The sequence below is a fragment of the Lissotriton vulgaris genome, chromosome 1_1 (genome assembly GCF_964263255.1).
Source record: "Lissotriton vulgaris chromosome 1_1, aLisVul1.2, whole genome shotgun sequence".
Lineage (NCBI taxonomy): Eukaryota > Metazoa > Chordata > Amphibia > Caudata > Salamandridae > Lissotriton > Lissotriton vulgaris.
In genome coordinates, this window is record NC_141685.1 from 1,098,731,812 (window position 1) to 1,098,752,585 (window position 20,774).

Here is a 20,774-nt window from a genome sequence, read left to right on the forward strand (position 1 = left end):
CATGCGCGATCAACTGAGTCAAATGCTGATCGGAAGTCAACGAAACAACAGCACAACTTGCCATTTTGTTCCGTTGACTTCTTCGCCATCGCCCACAGTGCAAACCCATGGTCTATAGTTGAGTGTCCTTCTCTGAATCCTCCTTGTTCTATAGGGACAATCTGGAGCTCTTTTACCCATATGTTGAGTTGGTTCAATACAATTTTAGAGAAAACGTTCTCTCCTATATCAAGGAGGTTAATCAGGCGATAGTTTTGTGGTGCCTCCATGCTACCTTTCTTATGGATGGGCCTAATTATTGCACCCTTCCAGTTAGATGGCATTTTGCCTTCTGTTAATATTATACTAAACATCTGTGCAAAAAATCTTGCCCACCAATTTATGTCTGACTTTAAAATTATTGCTGGGAGATTGTCCGGGCCTGCTGCTCGGGATAGTTTCAGCTCTCTTATTGTATCTTCTACTTGTTTTACGTTAAATTTAGCTTTAAGGTCTGCTGATATTTCCTGCCATTTATGTGTCACTACCTGGGTTATAGGGGCTCTTGCCCCATACAATTCCCTAATATACTTTTCCCATGCGGCCTCGCTAACTACACATTTTAGTTCCCCATCATAAGGGCTAAGGGCTGCCTTTACCAATTTCCAAAATTGTCTTAGGTTTTTTTCCTCAATCGCTTCTAGCAGATTTGACCAACATTTCTCTTTAAATGTCCTTTTAGCGTCATTTACCATTTTTTTATACTCTCTTTTCAAACGGATTACATGATCCTGTCTCTCCTGGCTGAAGTTCTTTTTTTGTTTTCTTTGTGCTGCCCGGATCTCCCGTTTTTTGGATTGACACTCCGCTGAAAAACATTTTACTCTACTGGGTGGTTTTCCACTAGTATTTTTGACCCTTTTCAGTTCTATTCTTAAACACCAGACAACTTCCTCTAGTTTTCCTATGAACCAGTTCAGGGTTTTATTCTCTAGGTTTTCCGGCTTTATTTTAATTTGCATAGCTAACAGTTTTGCCTGATATTCCTCCGTGAGTCGTGTCGTCACACGTCTAGGGTACTCCACCTCCTGGGGGATCACTTTATCTCTGGGTAAACTTCTTCCCCCTTGTATTGTTAGGTATAGAAGTTTATGGTCACTAATCTCTTTTTGTTCCAACCTAAATTCCCGTACTTGGGGGAAGTTCCAGGCATGTAAAAACATATAATCAATTGGGCAGTTCTGAGAGCCTATTTTAAAGGTTTTCCCTGCTGGGCAGTCATTCTTCATTCTTCCATTCAAGCATTGGAAACCCCTGCCTCCTAGGAAATATACCAGATCTGATTCCTGTTTTGATATCTCCCCTGCTGGGAACCTTGCTGGGTTTATTCCAAACACCTCTAACATTTCTCTGTTCCAAATATCTGCCTTTTTTGGGTTAAGTTTATGATTGAAATCCCCCATTATTATCACGGTGTCCAATGCATATTTTTCTACAACAGAATCTACATCTTCTTTAAACAGCTTCATCTCATTCTCATATTCTACACCATTCTCCCACTGCATGTATACATTCATTACAGTCAGCATTTTATACTTCTTTTCCACTGTCAATAATTCTATTCTGCTAGTCAGAACCCATTTACATTTCATTTTTATCGGTTTCACTTCTCTGAGCACTTTCGTTGAAACCAATGTCATTAATCCCCCGACGGACGACCATAGTTCTTTTTCTTGGCCGGGCAGTTTAGTTGTAGGTATCCTTCGTTAATCGGGGTTTCGTCGCATGTCCAGGTCTCTTGCAAGCAGGCAATGTCCACTTTATTTACTATATCCTTTATAGTTTCTCTCTTTTTCTCATTGCCTAGCCCATTTACATTCCATGTCAGGAGACCTAGACTTTGCGACACCCCCTCATCCTATTCTATCTCACTCATGCCACCCTCTTCTCCCTCGGCCTCCGTATGACTCCCGTTTAGATCGAACCTCGGGCAACTACATTGTGACCAATTACCCCATGGAACTTCATTTCCTGTATTGTCTATTTCTATGTTCAGACAACTTTGGTTCCCTTCCTCATCTTTATATAATCTCACCTGTCTTCTCCCTAAACCTGCATGATACTTTAGGAAGGTGTTGTCATTGGGGGCTTTTACTTCCCTCTCCGGGATTATTCTTATTCCCAGGTGGTTTATCTCGCTGGTTGCTTTGAGGATTGCCATTTTTACCATGACTGAGTGTAATGATACTTTTGTTATTTCTTTACCATTTCTGGTCTCCACAAAACCAATTTGCCGGAGATCGCTTGTACTGATCCCACATAGGCTACTACATTCTGCGAAGACTTTCAGGATCTGTGCTCTATTCAGGGGATTCCTTTTCCTGTTCGTACTCCCATTCGTACTTCCCCTTTTCCCTGTCTGCATATGGTCCAAATACACCCATTTATTTTTCTCTCTCTCTCGCGTACTTTTTTAGGGGTTTCATATTGATGCTGTCTTGCCTTTGGTCTCTCTGATCGCAGCCCATTGTTTCCCGTTCTTGGAATTACCTGGTCTTGTGGGCTTACGGCTCTATTACCCCTATTTGGTTGTCCTAAGGCTATTCTTACTTTCTGTTTCGTAACACAGGGTGTTAATGGTTTCTCTTTTGTGACCTTTGTTCTCCAATTTTTTCTTGGGTTTATCGGGGTCGTTCTTAGGTTATACTCCCCTTGCCTTGGAATATTTGGTACATCTGTCGGGGCTGATGCGTTTAGATCTGCCTGTGCCTCCCTCCCTATATTCCTCCCTTTTTTCTTTGCTTTTAAGGCTTGCTCTCTCTTCTTTCTACCCCTACTCTTAAGGGGGGCCCCTGTATACACCCTGCGCCTTTTTATCAACATTGGGCGTCTGGAGATGTATACATTTTCTGATGCTTCCACAGAGTCATTTGTTGGCTTTTGGGTTATTGGTTGTGGGGATCCTACTGGACTTCCCGCGGATACCTCAACCAGTTCAATCTCTACCCTTTCATCAATCGATTGTTCAGTGTCAGTTGTGCTTTGCATCCTCGGCATTTGGTTCTTTATCCCCACTAGTTCCTCTTCGATCCTTTTTAGGTTCGATTTCTGAGCTTTCAATACTCCATTATTTGATAGAGTTACTTCAAGGATTCCTTGTAACGTCTTTTGTAGTATCAATATCAGGTCCACCAATGAAGAAGTGGGTGTTACGGACAACTCCGGGTCCTGTGTGTGGTCTCTGCCTGGGTTTGTATGATGACCTGTTCTTGTGGGTTCTTGCTGTGGAAGAGAATTTTTGGTACCATGTTGTTGAGGGGAATGGGCTGGCTCACCGCCCCAAATTAGGCTCTGGCTCTGTATTTCATTTCCCCTTGGTTCCTCATTTCCCAGTGACTGTAATGAGAATAGTTTTGGTGACGATGAGAGCCGGGGAGCTGAGATGTGGATATTTTGGCTTTGGAGCGTCAGGTTTATTAATACGGAATCCTCCATTCCTGCTTCCATATCGGGATTCACCACTACTGCTTCTACCATTCCTTCTCCCTCCGCGCCATGTTCTTCCGTATCTTCCTCGGGGTCCGGTCTTATTACTGGCTCTAAAGATTTGTAGTGTTTCCCTACAAAATCCTTTATAGCTTTGGAGGTTAGCGTATTGTCTTTCTGTTTGGAATTTGTTTGGACACAGTCCCTTTTAGCCTGTTTGGCATTTTTAATTGCCCTTTTAACTTTCCTTTTCTTGCATCGCCCTTTATTATTCTCTGTAAGTGAGGCCTGGCTTTCTTGGCTCTCTTCCACTGATATTGAGCCCTCTAATATTTTACTCTTCTCTGGGCTATCTTCTTTACGCTGGGTTTGCCCTTTCTTCGGTCCCATTTCTCGGTTTGGTTACCTAATGTGTAGTGCAGCTATTTCTCGTTTCGTGCGGTCGTTTCTCAATTTTAAAAGTTTAAAAAGGAATAACTGTAACTTTACACTTACCTCTGTTGTGCCTTATGCCCACCGGTTTGCCTGCCTGCCGCCCCTGTTATCCTCTCTTGCGATATCTTCTGGCTTTTTCCTCGCCTGGTTCTCCTTATACTGTTTCCTCTCTCGTTTTGGTTTTCAAAGTCAACAGTTTTCACTGGTTTTCACTGGTTTTCACTGTGCCCCCCCCCCCTTACAGCAGTACCTCTGTTGATTTCTTGGGACTCCTATTCCCCAGTCTGGGCACCCTGTCCACTTGTGATTCCGTGGGGGTTGGGAGCTACTTAATAGTAAGTAGGCACTCACGAGTGCTAGGTTTTGTGTTTTACTGTGCAGCCAGGGGTGACTAGGGTGCTCTCCCAAACTGCACCCTGCGCTGCCCCACACTCCACTCCGCTTGTCCTGGGTGCAGGTGCTGATTTTCGCACCCCCTAGTGGCTTCCAATTTGCTCCCGGGTGGCTTCTCGTCGTTTGCTACAACGCACCGTCAGTCCGCAGTCTGTCCACAGTCCTACTCCGCCCCCTCCCTGTACTGTGCGTTAGACACGCGCCGCGTGTCCAGGGGGGCTAGAGCGGCTAGGAGGGGTATCCGGGCTCACCAGTGATCTCTGTTTGGCGTCCTCTTCCAAGCGAGCCGGCACTCTCCTCCTGTGCTCCACCATCCGCTTGGTCCGTGGTATGTGGTGTACGATCCGCGCTCCGCTCCGCAATCGACTGATCGGGTCTGGCAGGCAAGGCTAGGCAGGGCTAGACGACAACAGAGTCGCTGTAAGCAGGATTCCCCTTATATACTTTCCACCTTGTCGACCACTCGCAGGAGGGACCTCGCGATCCGGCTGGGTCGAGATTGCCGATCCACGGCTAGATTACATTCCATAGTCGCAGACAATTAGGAAATGGATTGCTGTCTGAGAAATCTTGACTTTGTAAATACTACACTTACAAATGGCGCTTCCCGCATAGAGACGTGTGCGGTTTGAGCAAAACGTCCCTCGTTTGTGTTTACTTTTCTTGGCCAGTTGTCTGTTTAAAAAATGGCGCCGTGCAGAGCGTAAATGTTTGACACCGAGGAAGGGAGCTTTCCCGAAGCGCGTTTGTCGAGATAATAATAAATAACTCATCTGTGCTGAAATCCCGGGAGTGCTGCCTTTCTTTTCATTGAAACTGAGAAGTGGTTGAGCCTTCATACATATTGCGGTACACCACCGCGCTGCAGCACCCGCTTTGAAGAGTGACTCGCTGTTGGTGTGGTTTGGAGCAGTAATATATATATATATATATATATATATATATATATATATATATATATATATATATATATATATATATATATATATATATATATATATATATATATATATTACTATCTAGTTATAGTTAGGACCTAGTTTCCATAGAAAATATGCAACTTTCTATTTGGAATAACTTTGGCGCCGGTTGACGAATCTTCACAAAATTCTCAAAGAAGATGGGGTGCTTCGCTCCGCTCCATCCCTGAAAGTTTCTGGGTGATTCGTGAAGCGGGGGCCGAGAAAAAAAGGGGTCCCAAAACGTGTTTTCCCATTCAATTTTTCATAGGGTCCTTTAAGTGAGGCTACAGCCCGAACTGCCGAATGGAATTACACCAAATTTGGCAAAAAGCTAGAGCCTGGTTCGCAGATTAAGCTTTTTATTAAATGGTGTAAATCTGTTCAGTAGTTCCTTAGAAAATCAAAAGTAAAATCCTAGATATATATTCGAAGTTGTACCGTACCGTCAGAGGACAGTACACGTACCATTACGAGCACGAGCTGCATGCTAATTGGCTAAAAACTGTCTGTCAACACTCCAAACCAGGAAGTGTTGGCAGTCATCTTGTGCCTCGGTAGAACCGAGGCACAAGAAAACAGAAAAAGAAACACGAAAAACGCGAGAAGGGGACAGGGTAGATACACCTTGACCCCCTAGGCATGCCTAGGGGGTCCCACAAGGACCCCCAAGATTATTTATTTTTTTAAATCGCAGGTTAAGCGTACCCTGCCGATAAAAAAAAACATTTGCAGGGTGCAATTTACTCTTACTAAAGGGGGTCCAGAGGGGCCCCCCATCCCCAGGGACCGCCACCCCGGGGGCTTTTTTTAATAGGGTCCGGGGGCTCACCGCCCCACCGCAGCCCGGGGGACCGCGACCCCCCCGGGGCTTTTTAAAAAAAATAAAAAACAAAAAACCTGTGTGGGGGGGCTCAAGCCCCCTAACACGCCCCGGTGACCGCCACCTCCCCGGGGCACTAATACTAATATTTAATATTTAACCCCCGGGGCTTTTAAATGGTGGGAGGGGGGCTGCCTCCTGGAGCCCTTGATGGCCCTGGGGACCGTCACCCCCCAGGGCCGGCTCCTGCAGTGTCCTGGGGTGCCTACCCCCGGGACACTGCTGTTTGCTATGGTATGGCGGGAGCGTCGCGGCTCCCGCCCTACCATGCCAAACTGCTTTGGTTTTTGAAAGAGAGAGCAGGAAACCTGCTCTCTCAAAAAACAATTATTTAACAACAAGGGGTGGTGATTGACAGAGTTTCTGAATTAAGAAGAATACTCTCACCCAGTCAAGAGATCAGGGCTTGATCCAACACCGTTTTTTAGCTCACTGCACCATCCCAGCTCAGAACCTGGCTATATGCAAATTAGTCTGTCCCTGGCCCAGTGCATCATGGGAACAGGGCAGACCAAACTACCAAGCCAAAATTTTCACTGGACGGAAACAAGCTTCCGGGGACCGGTTTCTGGCATTTCAGCCGTCGTCGGCCAGGCTTGCTTGAATCCTGATGGAGCAGATTGTTTTTCTGCATGGGGAGCAGCATGTTAGCTGCCCCCTATGCAGAAAAGCAATGCAGGCTCCCGCAGGATGCGGGGAGCCGGCAGGGACAGTGGGGGGCTTAGGGACCCCCCCACGGTCCCCAATGGAGCAGGCCCCGGGGGATGGGGTCCCCGGTGCCATATGTTGCTCAGGAGGGGGGCCACGCGGCCACCCTCCACCATTAAAGATTTTTTTAAAACAACAAAAAAAGATCGGCAAGCCCCGGGGGATGGGGTCCCGGGGGCCTTAAGTGGGCATAGGAGGGGGGCTATACAGTTGGGGGCTACATAGCCCCCCTTCTTAAAAGTATATATATTTTTTTTTAAAGGGATCGCGAGGAGGCCACGCCCCCTCCGTGCACGGAGAGGTGTAAAAGAGGCGTGGCCTCATTACACCTCTCTGCAACGCAGCCCCCTGGCGCATACTGGAGGTTCCTGGTAGGCTAGTTGGCCCCCAGGTACCCCCAGTATGCAAGGGAAATTAGTTCCCCCTCTGCAAACGCACCAGGGGGCTGCGTTGCAAAGAGGTGTAATGAGGCCACGCCTCTTTTTACACCTCTCTGCAACGCAGCCTCCTGGCGCATACTGGAGGTTCCTGGTGGGCTAGTTGGCCCACAGGGACCCCCAGTATGCAAGGGGACTTAATTCCCCAACTTAGAACATGCTACGGGGCATGTTTGCACAGTGGTGAAGGTAGGGGGCGGGGCTTGTGGTGATATGAGTGCAAACATGCCCTGTGGCGCGTTTATAGTTGGGCAATTAATTCCTCTTCTATCCAGAGGTCCCCTAGAGGCCAACTAGTCCAACAGGTCCCTCCAGTAAGTGCCACGGAGTGCATTGCAGAGTGTTGTAAAAAGAGGGCATGCCCTCTGAACACCTCTCTGCAACACAGCTCCCTGGCGCATACTGGAGGTACCTGGTGGGCTAGTTGGCTCACTGGGGACCTCGGGATTGAAGGGGAATTAATTCCCCAACCTAAACACGCCACAGGGCGTGTTTGCACACATATCACCTCAGGCCCCGCCGCCTTCCTTCACTATTGAACAAAATACTCCTCTAAAATCAGCCGAACTACGAATTCCGATTGACTCACCTGTTATCAGGAGAGACCTCAGTGCTGCATCTTTCAGCCCACTACTGATCCTTAAAAGTAATTTTAACCATACTTACAGTAACTTGAATTTCCTTCTATAGCCCAACATTGACTGGTTTCACTTGGAAATTCTTCTAAGTGTGGAGTTTTGGAACTTTAGAAAATTCCTCTAAAATCAGCCGAACTACGAATTCCGATGTACTCACCTGTTATCAGGAGAGAACTCAGTGCTGCATCTTTCAGCTCACTACTGTTCCTGAAAAGTAATTTTAACCGTACTTACCAGTAACTTGAATTTTCTTCCATAGGATATCATTGCCTGCTATATAAAATATATATAAATAAAAAATATATAAAATAAAAAAAAATATTACAATTTCAATATTTTAAAAAAAATAGTTTTCAATTTATATTAAAAATATGTAATGTAATTTAAAAATAAAATATCTAAAAATAAATACTTTAAAACAAAGTAGTAAATCCGTATAAAAAAATATAACAATTAATACATTTAAAAGTTATCATTTAAAAAAACCTTTGAAATTCACTGAAAAAAACATAGGTTTCAGGCACGTTTTAGTTAGGAATTAGCATTTTAAAAAACCTTAGAAATTCAGTGAAAAAACCATAGGTTTCAGCCACGTTATAGTTAGGAATTAGCATTTAAAAAACCTTAGAAATTCACTGAAAAAACCATAGGTTTCACACATCTTATAGTTAGCTGGACATTTCACTCATACAAAACCATTGAAATCCCCCCGTTGTAGTTAGTTCAGCTAACTATAACTTGCGCGCCCGCAATGCATTGCTGATGATGTCACATATTACATCACTCATTACATGGTCAGTGACATCACTCATGACATCACTGATGACATCTCAAATGACATCACTGATGACATCATCCTTGTGAAAGAGTGGCAGACCTCCTCTCACCCTAATATTACCTTTGATACACACATTCAAAATCGAAACTAACATTTTCAACAAAATTGATATATCAATACCAGTTACAACAACCTATTCAGTAATTCCAACATCTACATACACATCCACTCATTCACCAAAAGTTCTATATAGTCACTCATTTTTATTTTTAAATATATTTTATTGGCATTTATTCTTAATAACACAAACATTACATCTTGATGAAAATGTTTTGAACAAGTACGAAGAATAGGTCTGCGAGGTTCGTAAAACTTCCATTCTAACACCGGACACCCAGAAAGAATTCAGAGACACAATTCCTACCCCCCTATTTCTTCCTCTAAGCTGTTAAGGAACCAAGATTACAAAGGGTCATTGCTAGCAGCCTGTATATGTAAGATTACATAACCGTGTGCAGTGTAAGGCATGGTTTCATACGGTAAATCTGACATCTTCCTATATCACTGCTTGTAGTCTCGCAGAGGATTTCTATTGGAGCCTGGACTAAACTTAATCTACAATCTGCCCTTCGGCCAACACCCCCTTATTGCTCATAGATATCAGTGAAATTTATGCACACATACCTGCTGTGTTCCGCTTCATTGAGGTGGTCCTGTGGGCCCCTGAGACCTCACCAACTAGTCCCCATCTAGAATCCCCCCCACACCACTATTTCTGTTCCAACTATAAACTCCCCAACCCCCTCCCCCCTCAACAACAATCCCCTCTACCTTCCCTCCCCTAGGTGTGCCATGGTGTGCCCCCATTTGGCTGTAAAGGGTTGTCTGCTTTACTCCTATCCCGCAATTGGACGAGTAATTACTTTATGATAAGAGACATCTCACTACTCAGTGTGGGGCAGCTTTAAGTGACCAATTTGTAGCCAGCGACTTAACTTTCGTTTCACTCCACTACAGGAGGTGTGTCCCAGAGCTATGTGCAGGGGTCCCTCCAACTTCGTCTTCCGGGAGTGTGAGTTCTAAGGCCAACCTCTCCCAGGCCCTCGCCCTCTCTAATGCCTGTTCATTTCCAGTTCTATGCGCAATTTGCATGCGGACCTCCCCCTCGCATCGGGCCCACTTACTAAACTCCTGCTTCCATTTATCTACGTTGGGGCCTTTATTCGCCTTCTACTGAGAGGTGATGGTTCTTTTAGCTAAGAGGAAACCCAGGTCTATAAATGTACTAGTGATTTTGTTTTTTGAAGTGTGGGGAAACCAGTGAAGGTTGCAGTGCGCCATAGTGGGTTGTATGTCCCTCTCGGTAACGTCCCTCAACAGTGTCGTCACCCCTTGCCAGAAGTAATCGAGCTCCGGACAGGACCACAACATGTGTTTAAAAATCGGCGTCCTCTTGATTACATCTTGGACAGGCCGCAGATTGGGCTGGAAAGAACTTGTGTAATTGGGCCGGATTCAGGTATGCCCTATGTAAAATGTGAAAATGCACCAGCTGGAACCGCGCATTACGCGTACTCTTCCAGGCTCTTTCCACTATCCCACCCCATGCCGGGTCAGGTATATCCATTTCTATGTCTGCTTCCCATTTCGTTTTCAAGGCTACCATAGGTGTTAAAGCTTCGTGGGTCATGCACCTGTATAAACAGGAGACCGCTTTTACTGTGCCCGCAGCGACCACAACGTATTGACAGCCCATAGAGGTGGGCGGCTCGGTTAGGCCCATTTTTCAATGCTTTCGGATCGCTGTCATGAGCGCAGCATGCACCAAAAAGTCCCCCCTAGGCAGTTCGAAACTGTCTCCGAGGACATTAAAAGGCAGCAAATTGTCTTCCTCATATAGGTCTCCTATGGTCGTTAAACCCTGTTGTTCCCAGATCTCCAATCTACTCCAGGTTCCTCCGTGTGGCAATGCCTTACACACCTTCAATGGAATATCGGGCGCATAAAGGACCGCAATGCCCCCTTGTTTTAGATATCTGTGCCAGCATTTACGTGCTGTGGCAAACTCCTGCGTAAGCTGCATATCTTCAAGCGGGAGGTGCAGTACTATACGAGACAGCACCAGTAAGGGGCCCGTTGGTTCACCCGCCTCCCCCTCCTAACTAGTGGCCCTCGCCACCCATTGCGTTAGCCATTGAAGCTGGGCAGCTAAGTAAAATGTCTCATAGTCCGGGACCACTAGTCCCCCCTCTGCTCGGGGTCTCATGAGCGTCCCAAGTGCCACCCTACGCCTACCTGAACCCCACAGAAAGGAACTGATCATTCCCGAAGTCTCTTAAAGTAGCTCGCCGGAACCCATATTGGGAGAGTTCTAAATCGTGGCAGGGTCACCATTTTTAGGAGTGCCACTCATCCCGCTACAGATAAAGGAAGGGCGCTCCAGAACTCAAATTTGGCCCTGGTACTCCTAATCGCCTTCCCCACATTTCCGTCTAGGATGTCTTTTTGTTTGTGGTAAATCACCGTGCCCAGGTAAGGAAGGCGTCTCTCTTCCCAGTTCACCCCTTCTACTGATCGCGGGCATTCTCTAAGACCGCGAGTAGGTATTAGGCACAACTTCGTCCAGTTGACTTTCAGCCCTGCTACCACACTTAGGGCTCTCAGCAGAGATTTTGCACCTCGCAGGGCTTCTCCAGTATCTGCCAAAAACATTAATAAGTCGTCCGCATTAAGTGCGATAAGGTGAACCTGTCCATATACGTTAAGTCCCTGGAATGCTTTTCCCAGGCGTGCGTGTGCCGCAAGAGGTTCCATCGCCATAGCGAACAACGACGGGGAAAGGGGACAGCCCTGGCGTGTACCCCTACCCACTTTACATGCCTCAGAAATTACCTCACCTGTTCGCAATCTGGCTGTGGCATCTTTGTACAACAAGGCCGTCCAGCTCACAAAATCCAGTTCCAACCCCATCGTACGCATGACATGGAAGAGGTAATCCCATTCCAGGCTATCGAAAGCCTTTTCGATGTCTACAGCAAATATCTCTGTGGTGTCCGCCTCATAGGTGTCGGCGTCCAAAACATGCAGGAGCCGCCTTATATTAAGCGCTGTATTGCGGGTCGGAATGAACCCGGACTGATCGGCATGAATCCGCGTGGACATGTGGGGCAGCATCCTAGTCGCTAGGATTTTGCTCAGGATTTTGTAATACAGAATTAGCACGGATCGAGGGGGATATGCCGTCCTAGCCCAGGGTTGTTTTCCCGGTTTCAATAACGGTATAATGATCGCCTCCTTGGTGGATTCCGGTAGTCTGCCCAACAGTTTTTGTTTGTTGTAGAGCGACGTCAGCCGCGGCGCTAAGAGGTCTATATAAGTGAGGTATTATTCCACCGGAAAGCTGTCAGGCTCCGGCGTTTTATTCCGTGACATACTTTTTTTTTTTTTTGGGAAAACTTTATTGACAAATTGGCGCAGAAGTTATTTTCAACATTTTCATTGCTTGCATCCGGTACATATTGTTTCATTATGGCTGTGTAGATGGTTAAGTGACAGGATAGAACGGCGTACAAGGTTAATGTTCACAATGTACAAAAAGGAAAGAGTTACATAGAATTCCTTATAGAAGCATATAGTTCAACATTCCATAGTCTGTTCCAGTTCGTATTTCGTCCACCTATTATAAACTGCAGTTAGTTTTCAGTGACTTCTACGTATGGAAGGAAAATGATTTCTACAAAAGAACTTAACTAATGTCATCACCACTGCATACAATTGTGCTCTTTCATATAATGGTGTCTTCCACTGCATAGAGCTCATACACTGGTTCAGAGTTTACAGTTGCTGCTCCCTCCACCCCCACACAAATCAGAGATCCTCACATCATTCCGCCCCTCTAATCATCCTCCTCCTCTGACTCCAGCTCTTCATCCTCCGGCAACGGGTCACATGGTTCCCCCCTATATTTATTCCAAGGTGTCCATACTTTATTCCATTTACGCGGACAGGCCCGCAACATATATACCGCCCGTTCCTTCACCATGAGGAGGTCCATATTTCTAACCCAGCCCGACACTGTCGGCAAGTCCGGAGCACCCCATTTTTGTGCTATGTCCCTTTTTGCCACTGTCATAGCTAATGTGGCCCACAACTGTTCATACTTGTTCAGGTCTCCGTGACATACTTTTGATTGCCACTCGCACTTCCCTCACCTTGATGTTCCTTCCCAGCTGTGTCGCATCTTCCTCTCGCAATTAATTATGACCTCAATCAATCAGATTAGACCAAAACACCCTGCAATGGTCTGATTGATCAATGATTTACCAAAATGCCCCAAAGGATAAAAGGGGGCAAGTTTTCTAATACAGGGTCTGCAGCTGGGCTAATGTGAAGGAAACAACACTAGACTTCCCGTCCTCTAGATTTCCAATGGTACATCTGCACATTCCTGCACTTCCCTTTTCTCTCCATCCCTCGATATTTAAGAGCGTCAACATCCAGGTTGTGCTAGTGCTCTGAAGAGGCTGTAATGATGCATGGCTGCACTTAACAAATCAAACAAATATTTCAGTGCATAAAGTCCGGAATGCCCCATACCTCTGATGAAAAAGTATATTTAAAGTAACATAAAAAGTTGTTGGGTGAAATGCTTGAAATAAATTAAGCCATCAGTAATTACTTGGGCAGGCAAATTTTGGGCCATTATTTGTTTGTACACCATGCCACACAGAGACAGATAGGAACAGACTAGCTTGAATTTCGAATCCAGGTCACTTCTAGATTGGAACACAAGCACCCCTCCCCTTTTACACTATTTAGTCCTTATTAGTGAGATGCCAAAGGCGATGATGGACGGAGCGTTTGAGCAAATCAAACACTCACCCCCAGTCAACTGATCTGGGTTTAATCCATCACCGTTCTTTAGCCCACTCTACCACCCCAGTTCAGCCATGGCCATATGCAAATAAGTCTGACTCTGTGCCTCATGGGAACAGTCCAGCCTGAACTGCCAAGCCATGTCTTCCCTGGACCGGAAACAAGCATCCTGGGACCGGTTTCGGGTTCATAACCCTCATCAGCCAGGCTATCTTGAACCCAGTGGCAGAGTGAGCAAGGTTGAATTATTAGTGAAATGCATTATTAGTAAGATGCAGCTTTATTCCTATGTCAGCGAGCATGAGCCCCGTAGCTGAAACCAACCGGCAACTAAACATAAATGAAAGAAAGGCCACAGACTGTGTGTTTTTAAATGTTGTCAGCAGGAGCTTATATTGCTATCCAATGTCTGCAGTTCTAAGCATCAAGACATGAGATACTCACCTGCAGAGCTGTCAGTGCAATCTTTTTTCCGAAAGTTTAGGTTGTCAATGGAACAGTGCTCTCCCTCTTCTTTTATTTGAAATGAAACTACTGATGTGGCAATCACCGGATCTGTAATTAAAATATGCAAGTACAGTATATTAGTATATTATACAGACACGCATTAAACAGAGGTGTGGAAAATAATATTGGGATGGAGCTAGCCGTATCAATTGACAAGAATTCACAAGTTATCTAAATTGATTATTCAGTGATCAATCCATCTTTAATAACAATGGCAGAGCATCTCCAGCTTGATGAAAAGTGGCCAGTCATGGTTAAAGCAGCATTGAGGAGCATTCTTTACACACCTGGGCTGACACTGGTGATGCTTTGTGTACTTTCCACGTCAAGATGCTCAATATACGTTCCTCTTGGATCTTCTTCACTCCCCAAAGACATGTTGGCATCGATAAAAGGAAGCTCTAAACACAAGTTGAAACTATTTAATTATAAGATGGGGACAGAGAACCAAAACTAAAGCGAACCCCCTGAGTCAGTGGAAAAATACTTTAGTAATAATCAAAAGCAGAAACCCACACAATAACTTTTCCAGGCAGCTTTTAAACTGTAAGGGCAGTTTTATAGACGACAATAATGCACTTCGCGATTGCTTACATGTAACTGTGGACTCACACAAATAAATTCCCAACGTAAAACAATCTATTAAATACTGATAAGGGCTTAGAATTAATCAAAACTAATTGAAGGATGCTAGACTACACATATGCGCTGGAGAGGCATCCTAAAATAGTGCTAGTGACATACATTTAGAGGTGCTGGGCACTATGTAGTTCCTGGCGAAGGTCATCATGTCCCTACTAACTGATCTGCCAACAATTTCCAGCAACTGCAAATAGAGAACATGTAACAGTTCTTAGTGGAGCTTGCAAGGTCACGTATATTTGTTACCCCCTCCACCAACCTCATTTTTTTTGAGGGGGGGGGGGGGGGGGGTGGGGGGGAGGGGGGGGGCAAATTGGTCTGAAAAAGCCATGAAAAAAAACACACGTGGTGAAATCACAACATACCTCCTAAAAACAGGCAAAGCTCTTCTTAAGCTTTAAAAAAAAGGATTATCTGAATTCTTGTCATGAAAACACAGATTTGTACCTTAGTCAAATGTATGAATGTGTTTAAACATAGAATGTATTTAAGAATCATAAAATACCCTCAATGGAAAAAACGATGCCCCTTCTGGAAGTCTCAAGCAAGCATCATGTTGAAGAGACTGTAGAACTTATGTAAATAACAATTCCAAGATGACTGGCGAAATTCTAAGTGCAGTGTTATGGGGTCTAGTTGTTTTGACTTCTGCTTGGTGGAACCGTCATCACGTGGGCTCGCACTTCAACTGAATTTCCAGTCAGAGAAGGAGGTGTCTCTGCGCAGCGCATTGAGGAAAGTGAATTCTCTTCAGCGACTGCTCAAGAATCCATTGTTTTGTCTTCGCACATGTGTAGTAGAGTACCTTTTCGTCAGCTTAGCGGCAAGTTACTTAGTAAATAGTGTTCCTCTGCAGCTTCTTCATTTTTGCTTTAAGTAGCAGTTTGAAGGTATGTTAGTTTAGAGGCAATATGAACTCATCTCCAAGAAAGTGACTTTTACCTTTCATCCAATATTTTCAACTACAGAATTTGTTAGTTGCATCAAGTATTAAGGAATACACAAAGACTTGAACATTTTCTAAATCGTTAAGAGTCGGTAAGTCAGAGCGGTACTGGTGTGGTATACAGGATGGGTCAGTTGGAAAAGAAACCGGTTTTTAGTAACTTTCTAAAAGAAAGTAGCAACGTGCTGCTCTTTATAGTGATTGGGAGTAGGTTCCAGGTCTTGACTGTCCATGACAGGAAGCTTCTTCCGCCCCAGCGAGCCTTCATGAACTTAGGTGTTTGCAGAAGTTTAGTGTGAGCGGATCTTAGACTTCTGGATGGCACATACTATTTCAGGTGAGTCCTCAAAAATCGAGGCCCAGTGCCATGTAGTGCTTTAACGGCCAGGCATTGGGATTTAAACGTAATCCTTTTGCCCACCGGAAGCCAGGAGGGCTCTTAATCCGTCGGAGACTGGCTCAAACCTAGGGATATCCAATACTAATCTGGCTGCTGCATTCTGCAGACGCTGCAGTCTTAATAGATACTGAGATTGGTTCCCCACATATAGGGCATTACCGTAATCCAATCTGGAGAAGCCAATGCTGTAACCAGTGTTTTTATTGCGTCGGGGGGAATGAATGGACTGATTTTCCTGATCATTATTAATATGAACCAAATGGTAGAGGAGAGCCTGTTGATTTGACTATTGAATGTCAGTTCATCATCAAAGATGGGTTATGTCGTCCAGTTTCCTCCCAAAATTTTTTAGCTGGATCCTAAGTCTAGCAACCTGCTCTATGAAAAGCGACCTGTATGCTAATACTATCCCTCCTTCCTCTAGACCTAAGGACGTTTGGGGCACCTTCTGATCTTTCTTTTTGCAGCAACAGCAAGACTCCTGCTCAACAGGAGCAGGGTATAGTACAGACTGGAGTGGGCTAGAAGGATTCACTACATGCATTAATGGTCTTTAATATGCTCTGCCCTCCCGTGATGACTAGGCTTTGACGGACCGGTCAACAGAGGTGGCGCTTAAAGGGGGCGTTGTATGTATTGTGTGCATTATTCCACACAATCGATCAACCTACTGTGCTCTAAAGAAAATGTTGTCAGTAACGCACTGTGATTGTACCTTATATGGTGCTCAACTGTACTCAATGCTTCGCTTTGTCTTTAACAAAATGCTAAATAGAGTTAAAAAAAAAAAAAGGATTAATCCTAGGTTTTTGACCTTGGGCACTGGGACTGGGCAGTCGCCCAGACTGGCAGGCCACCATCTGGGTGGCCAGAAAGATGAATCAGAGCCCAGCAGCAGGACTTCAGTCTTTCCCCGTTCAATTTCACGCAGTTAGACTGCATCCACTGGTTAACCTGCGTCATACAGCAATTGAAACGGTCAGCTGCCTCCTCCATGTTGCTTGAGACTGACACAACCAACTGGGTGTCGTCTGCATAGGAGACCACTGTGAACCCAAACTGCCTAATGATCGACGCCAGAGGAGCCACATATATATTAAATAGTGTGGTACTCAGAGGAGCCCTGTATGGCACACCACATGGAAGTTTGAAAGCCTTGGATGAGAAGACTCAAAGTTCGATGGAGAAGGTTCTATCAGCTAAGTAAGATGACAATAGTGTGAGACCGGTATCTCCGATCCCCAGCTCCGCTAGCCTACTGGTTAGTATTTCGTGGTTCACAGTATTGAAGGCCACCGATACATCGGACAAAAAAAATCAAGGCGGCCTTACACCCTGAATCTAGTATTGCACTAAGTTCCTCTGCCGCCATGGCGAGAGCTGTTTCCGTTCCATGTCCCTCCCGGAACCCGTATTGTGACTGATCCAGGAGGTTCTTAGATTAAATAAATACAGTAAGCTGTGCATTAAGTAATTCTTCGAGTACTTTAGCCGGAAACGGAATTCTGGAGATGGGTCGATAGCTGCTGGGATCCTTAGGGTCAAGATTAGGTTTTTTTGAAAGAGGAAGGATTGATGCTATTTTGCAAGCCTCTGGGCAGAAGCCCAACTGAATTACCTAATTGAACACTAAACTTCAGTATTCATTTAGTATTTCCGGGATTAGATGCAGTACGTTAGGAGAACATGGGCCTGTTGAGGCTCCTGATTTGGATGTTTTCACCACCTGAATGATCTATTCTAAGGTTTGGGGGGGTGGGATTCGGGGAGGTGGGAGAGGGAAAGGTGAAAGCTGAAATGGCGGTCATGGTGGCCAAAGCTGTCATAGTGTTCCTAGAGATGGAGTTGACAATGTCCCTAAAGGATTTATGCACTGTCTCAACTTTATCCATCAACGACAGTCCCAGTATATTACAGTATTCGGTGCTGCTTTCCATCCAAGGAATGACTGGTAGTTTTGCTAATTTATTTACTGTTGAAAAGCGCTCCCTGAAAGAGTTCCTTGCCTCAAAATTGTCACCGTAAAGCATTTACTTTTTTCCTCTACAATCATATTCTTATAAACTTCCAACCATTACACATACTTAATTTTTTCACCACAATTGTAGTTTACTCTCCACTTTCTTTCTGACCTTCTACACGCTTGTTTTTAAGCTCTAAGTTTATCCGTAAACCATGGTTCCGATGGATTTTTCCACCTGGAGAGGCAGCTCTTCGTAGGGGCTAAGAGATCTACTGCTGTGTTGATCCATGTGGATACCCTATGAACAGAGGAGTTAATGTCCGTCATGAGGTCTAGTTTGGTACCAAGTAAAAATACTTGTAGGGTAGGGGGTTAATATTGGCCAAATCACGACAGGTGACTAAAACTTGTGGTTTTATGGGTAATGGACGGTGCTGATCAGCGCTTATGGTGAATATTATAGCCTTATGGTCTGACCAGGGGACAAGAATTACTTCTAAGACTTTAAGCGAAGGATTTGACGTGAAGATACCATTTAGGGTATGTCCAGCGGCATGAGTATTGTGCTTGCCGATCTGTGACAGAGAAAAACTAGCCATTGAATCGACTGGTGAGGTTGTATCATGATCTGCCAACTTTTCTAAATGATAGTTAAAATCTCCTAGTATCGTAAAATCGGATGCATCTAGACTGGATTGTACGAAAGGGCATATAACATTCAAAAGGGAGGTCCGTGCCTTCGGAGGCTTGTATAGGAGAAGGCCTTTTAGTGTGTAATTATTACTGAGTAAGATGTGAAAGGATAGTGTTTCCCAATCTGGAGAACTTCCAGCTGAGGATCCGGCCACTTGTAAATCTTCTCTAAAGATAATACCTAATCCCCCCCTGCTTGATCGCTCTCTCTGCTATGATAATAGTATATCCTGCTGGTAATGCTAAAGCAAGATCAGGGCCTGAAGACTCATCTGCCCTGGTTTCTGTAATGAATGCCAAATCGAGCTTGTGTGCCCCTTTCAATTCTGCAACCTCTGTGTTATGTTTTGGTAATGACCGCAAATTGATAAGCATAGCCTGAAAACCTTAGTAGTTTTTTTTGTTGTGACGGTTTTTGCTGCGGTGTTAAAGCCTTAACTTTAGTGAAGCTGAGATGCAGTTTGCAGTGCTGACACTGCATATGCTTGCTTAGGGGATCTAGTGGAGGGCATCAGGAGTTTATACAATTTGTATTCAGCCTGAATAGTTAATCTCTGGTGTAGTTTATGATCTTCGGTTCGCAAGGAAAAACGAGAAGGGTTCTGGCGCTAGGCGCGGACGGGCTTGCCTTTGGCGTCCGGCAGCGCCCCGCTGCGCACGTCCGCTCTGGCATCAGGCATTGTAGGGTGTGCAACGGGAAGACTAGCCCGCTCACTGCCCGGAGGTGCCCGTCTGCCCCAGAAGTGAGGGCAAGTCAGGGGCCTAGGGAATGCCCTCCGCACAAAAGGCACTTGCCACGTCAGAAAGGAGTGGGAAATGGGGGAATCGGGAGAACAAGGCTACCGATCACCCAGGACAGAGGAACCCAGCTGTAACCCAGGTAACGGCAAGGAGTACAGAATGCGAGTGATCACACGAGCCCCCTTTAAAACAAGCATTTACAATGCAATGGTCTCGGCATTGTTAAAGTTAGAGCTATTGGCATTGCTCGTGACATGTTTATTTATGTTTTTGTTTTTAAACATATAAATAAATGGCATTGTCATTTACAATGCCAATAGTTTAATCTCTCGCAAATGCGAGACCATTTGCACCCACACACAGAGCCACCCACACAAAGCCACCCATACACACATACCGAGCCACCCACAGTCATTCACATAGAGCCCCACACACACAGAGCCTCCCCACACACACACACACAGCCTCCCCACACACACACAGAGCCTCCCCCCACACACACACAGAGCCCCCCCACACAAACAGAGCCTCCCCCCCACACACACACACACACACAGCCTCCCCCCCCACACACACAGAGCCTCCCCACACACACAGAGCCTCCCCACACACACAGAGCCTCCCCACACACACACAGAGTCACAGAGAGCCACACACACAGGCAAAGATGCGTCCTTTTAAATAGGTTTACAACTAACTTTTCGCTGCTCAGAAATCAAATTAGTTTCATAATCAATTCAAAGGTGTCCTAAGAACATCATCATCGCAGCAACATGCCCAGCCCATTTTCGCATCATTGGATACGCACAGTAAGGCGCATGTTAAATGACATCACAAAAGAGTGCCGCAACTAGTTAATAGCCTTTTAAGTCTCTCTCAAAACCTGTGGAACGAATACGATAAAGCATTTCCAGAAAATGTATGCTGCTATTTATCAAACAAAAACTCAAAGAGAAATGGTCAAATTCTTTTTAAAGATGTGACGGGAATGGGTCATACAACGATGTTTTTGATAATCACATAACTGTCCTTTCCTGTTAGATATCCCAATGCAATTACAAACAAAAAATACACTGGCTAAGATGGAGTCATTAGTTAGCGCTGCCAAACTTCTAGTCGGTACAAACATTTAGCAATGCAGACACGTATGCACGGAGTGTATACAAAGCGTTACCGTGCCTTTCTTAGACCCAATTACGTAGTCTAACATACAAGTCAGTGATAACAGACCTATTACAAATTACTTTAGTTTACAAATGGGGGTGCAATCCTCGAGTCATCCCGGCAGAGAAGGAATAGAAAGGCATTTGC

At 45.1% G+C, this 20,774-nt stretch overlaps 1 protein-coding gene and 1 non-coding gene across 2 annotated transcripts in view; both read right to left on the reverse strand.

The window, feature by feature from the left end:
• LOC147748671 (uncharacterized) overlaps nt 1-20,774 on the reverse strand; it is a 121,551-nt gene that overhangs the window by 16,897 nt on the left and 83,880 nt on the right. Inside the window, exons 4-5 of the mRNA XM_086963539.1 lie at nt 14,366-14,479; nt 14,016-14,126 (exon numbers count right to left, since the gene is read on the reverse strand). Of these exons, the coding sequence (XP_086819665.1) occupies nt 14,016-14,126; nt 14,366-14,479 (225 nt within the window). The remainder of the gene's footprint in view (nt 1-14,015; nt 14,127-14,365; nt 14,480-20,774) is intronic.
• Nucleotides 20,167-20,232, reverse strand: LOC147748672 (small nucleolar RNA SNORD58). The gene has a single exon (XR_015300509.1). It is a non-coding gene; the product is annotated as a small nucleolar RNA SNORD58 (small nucleolar RNA).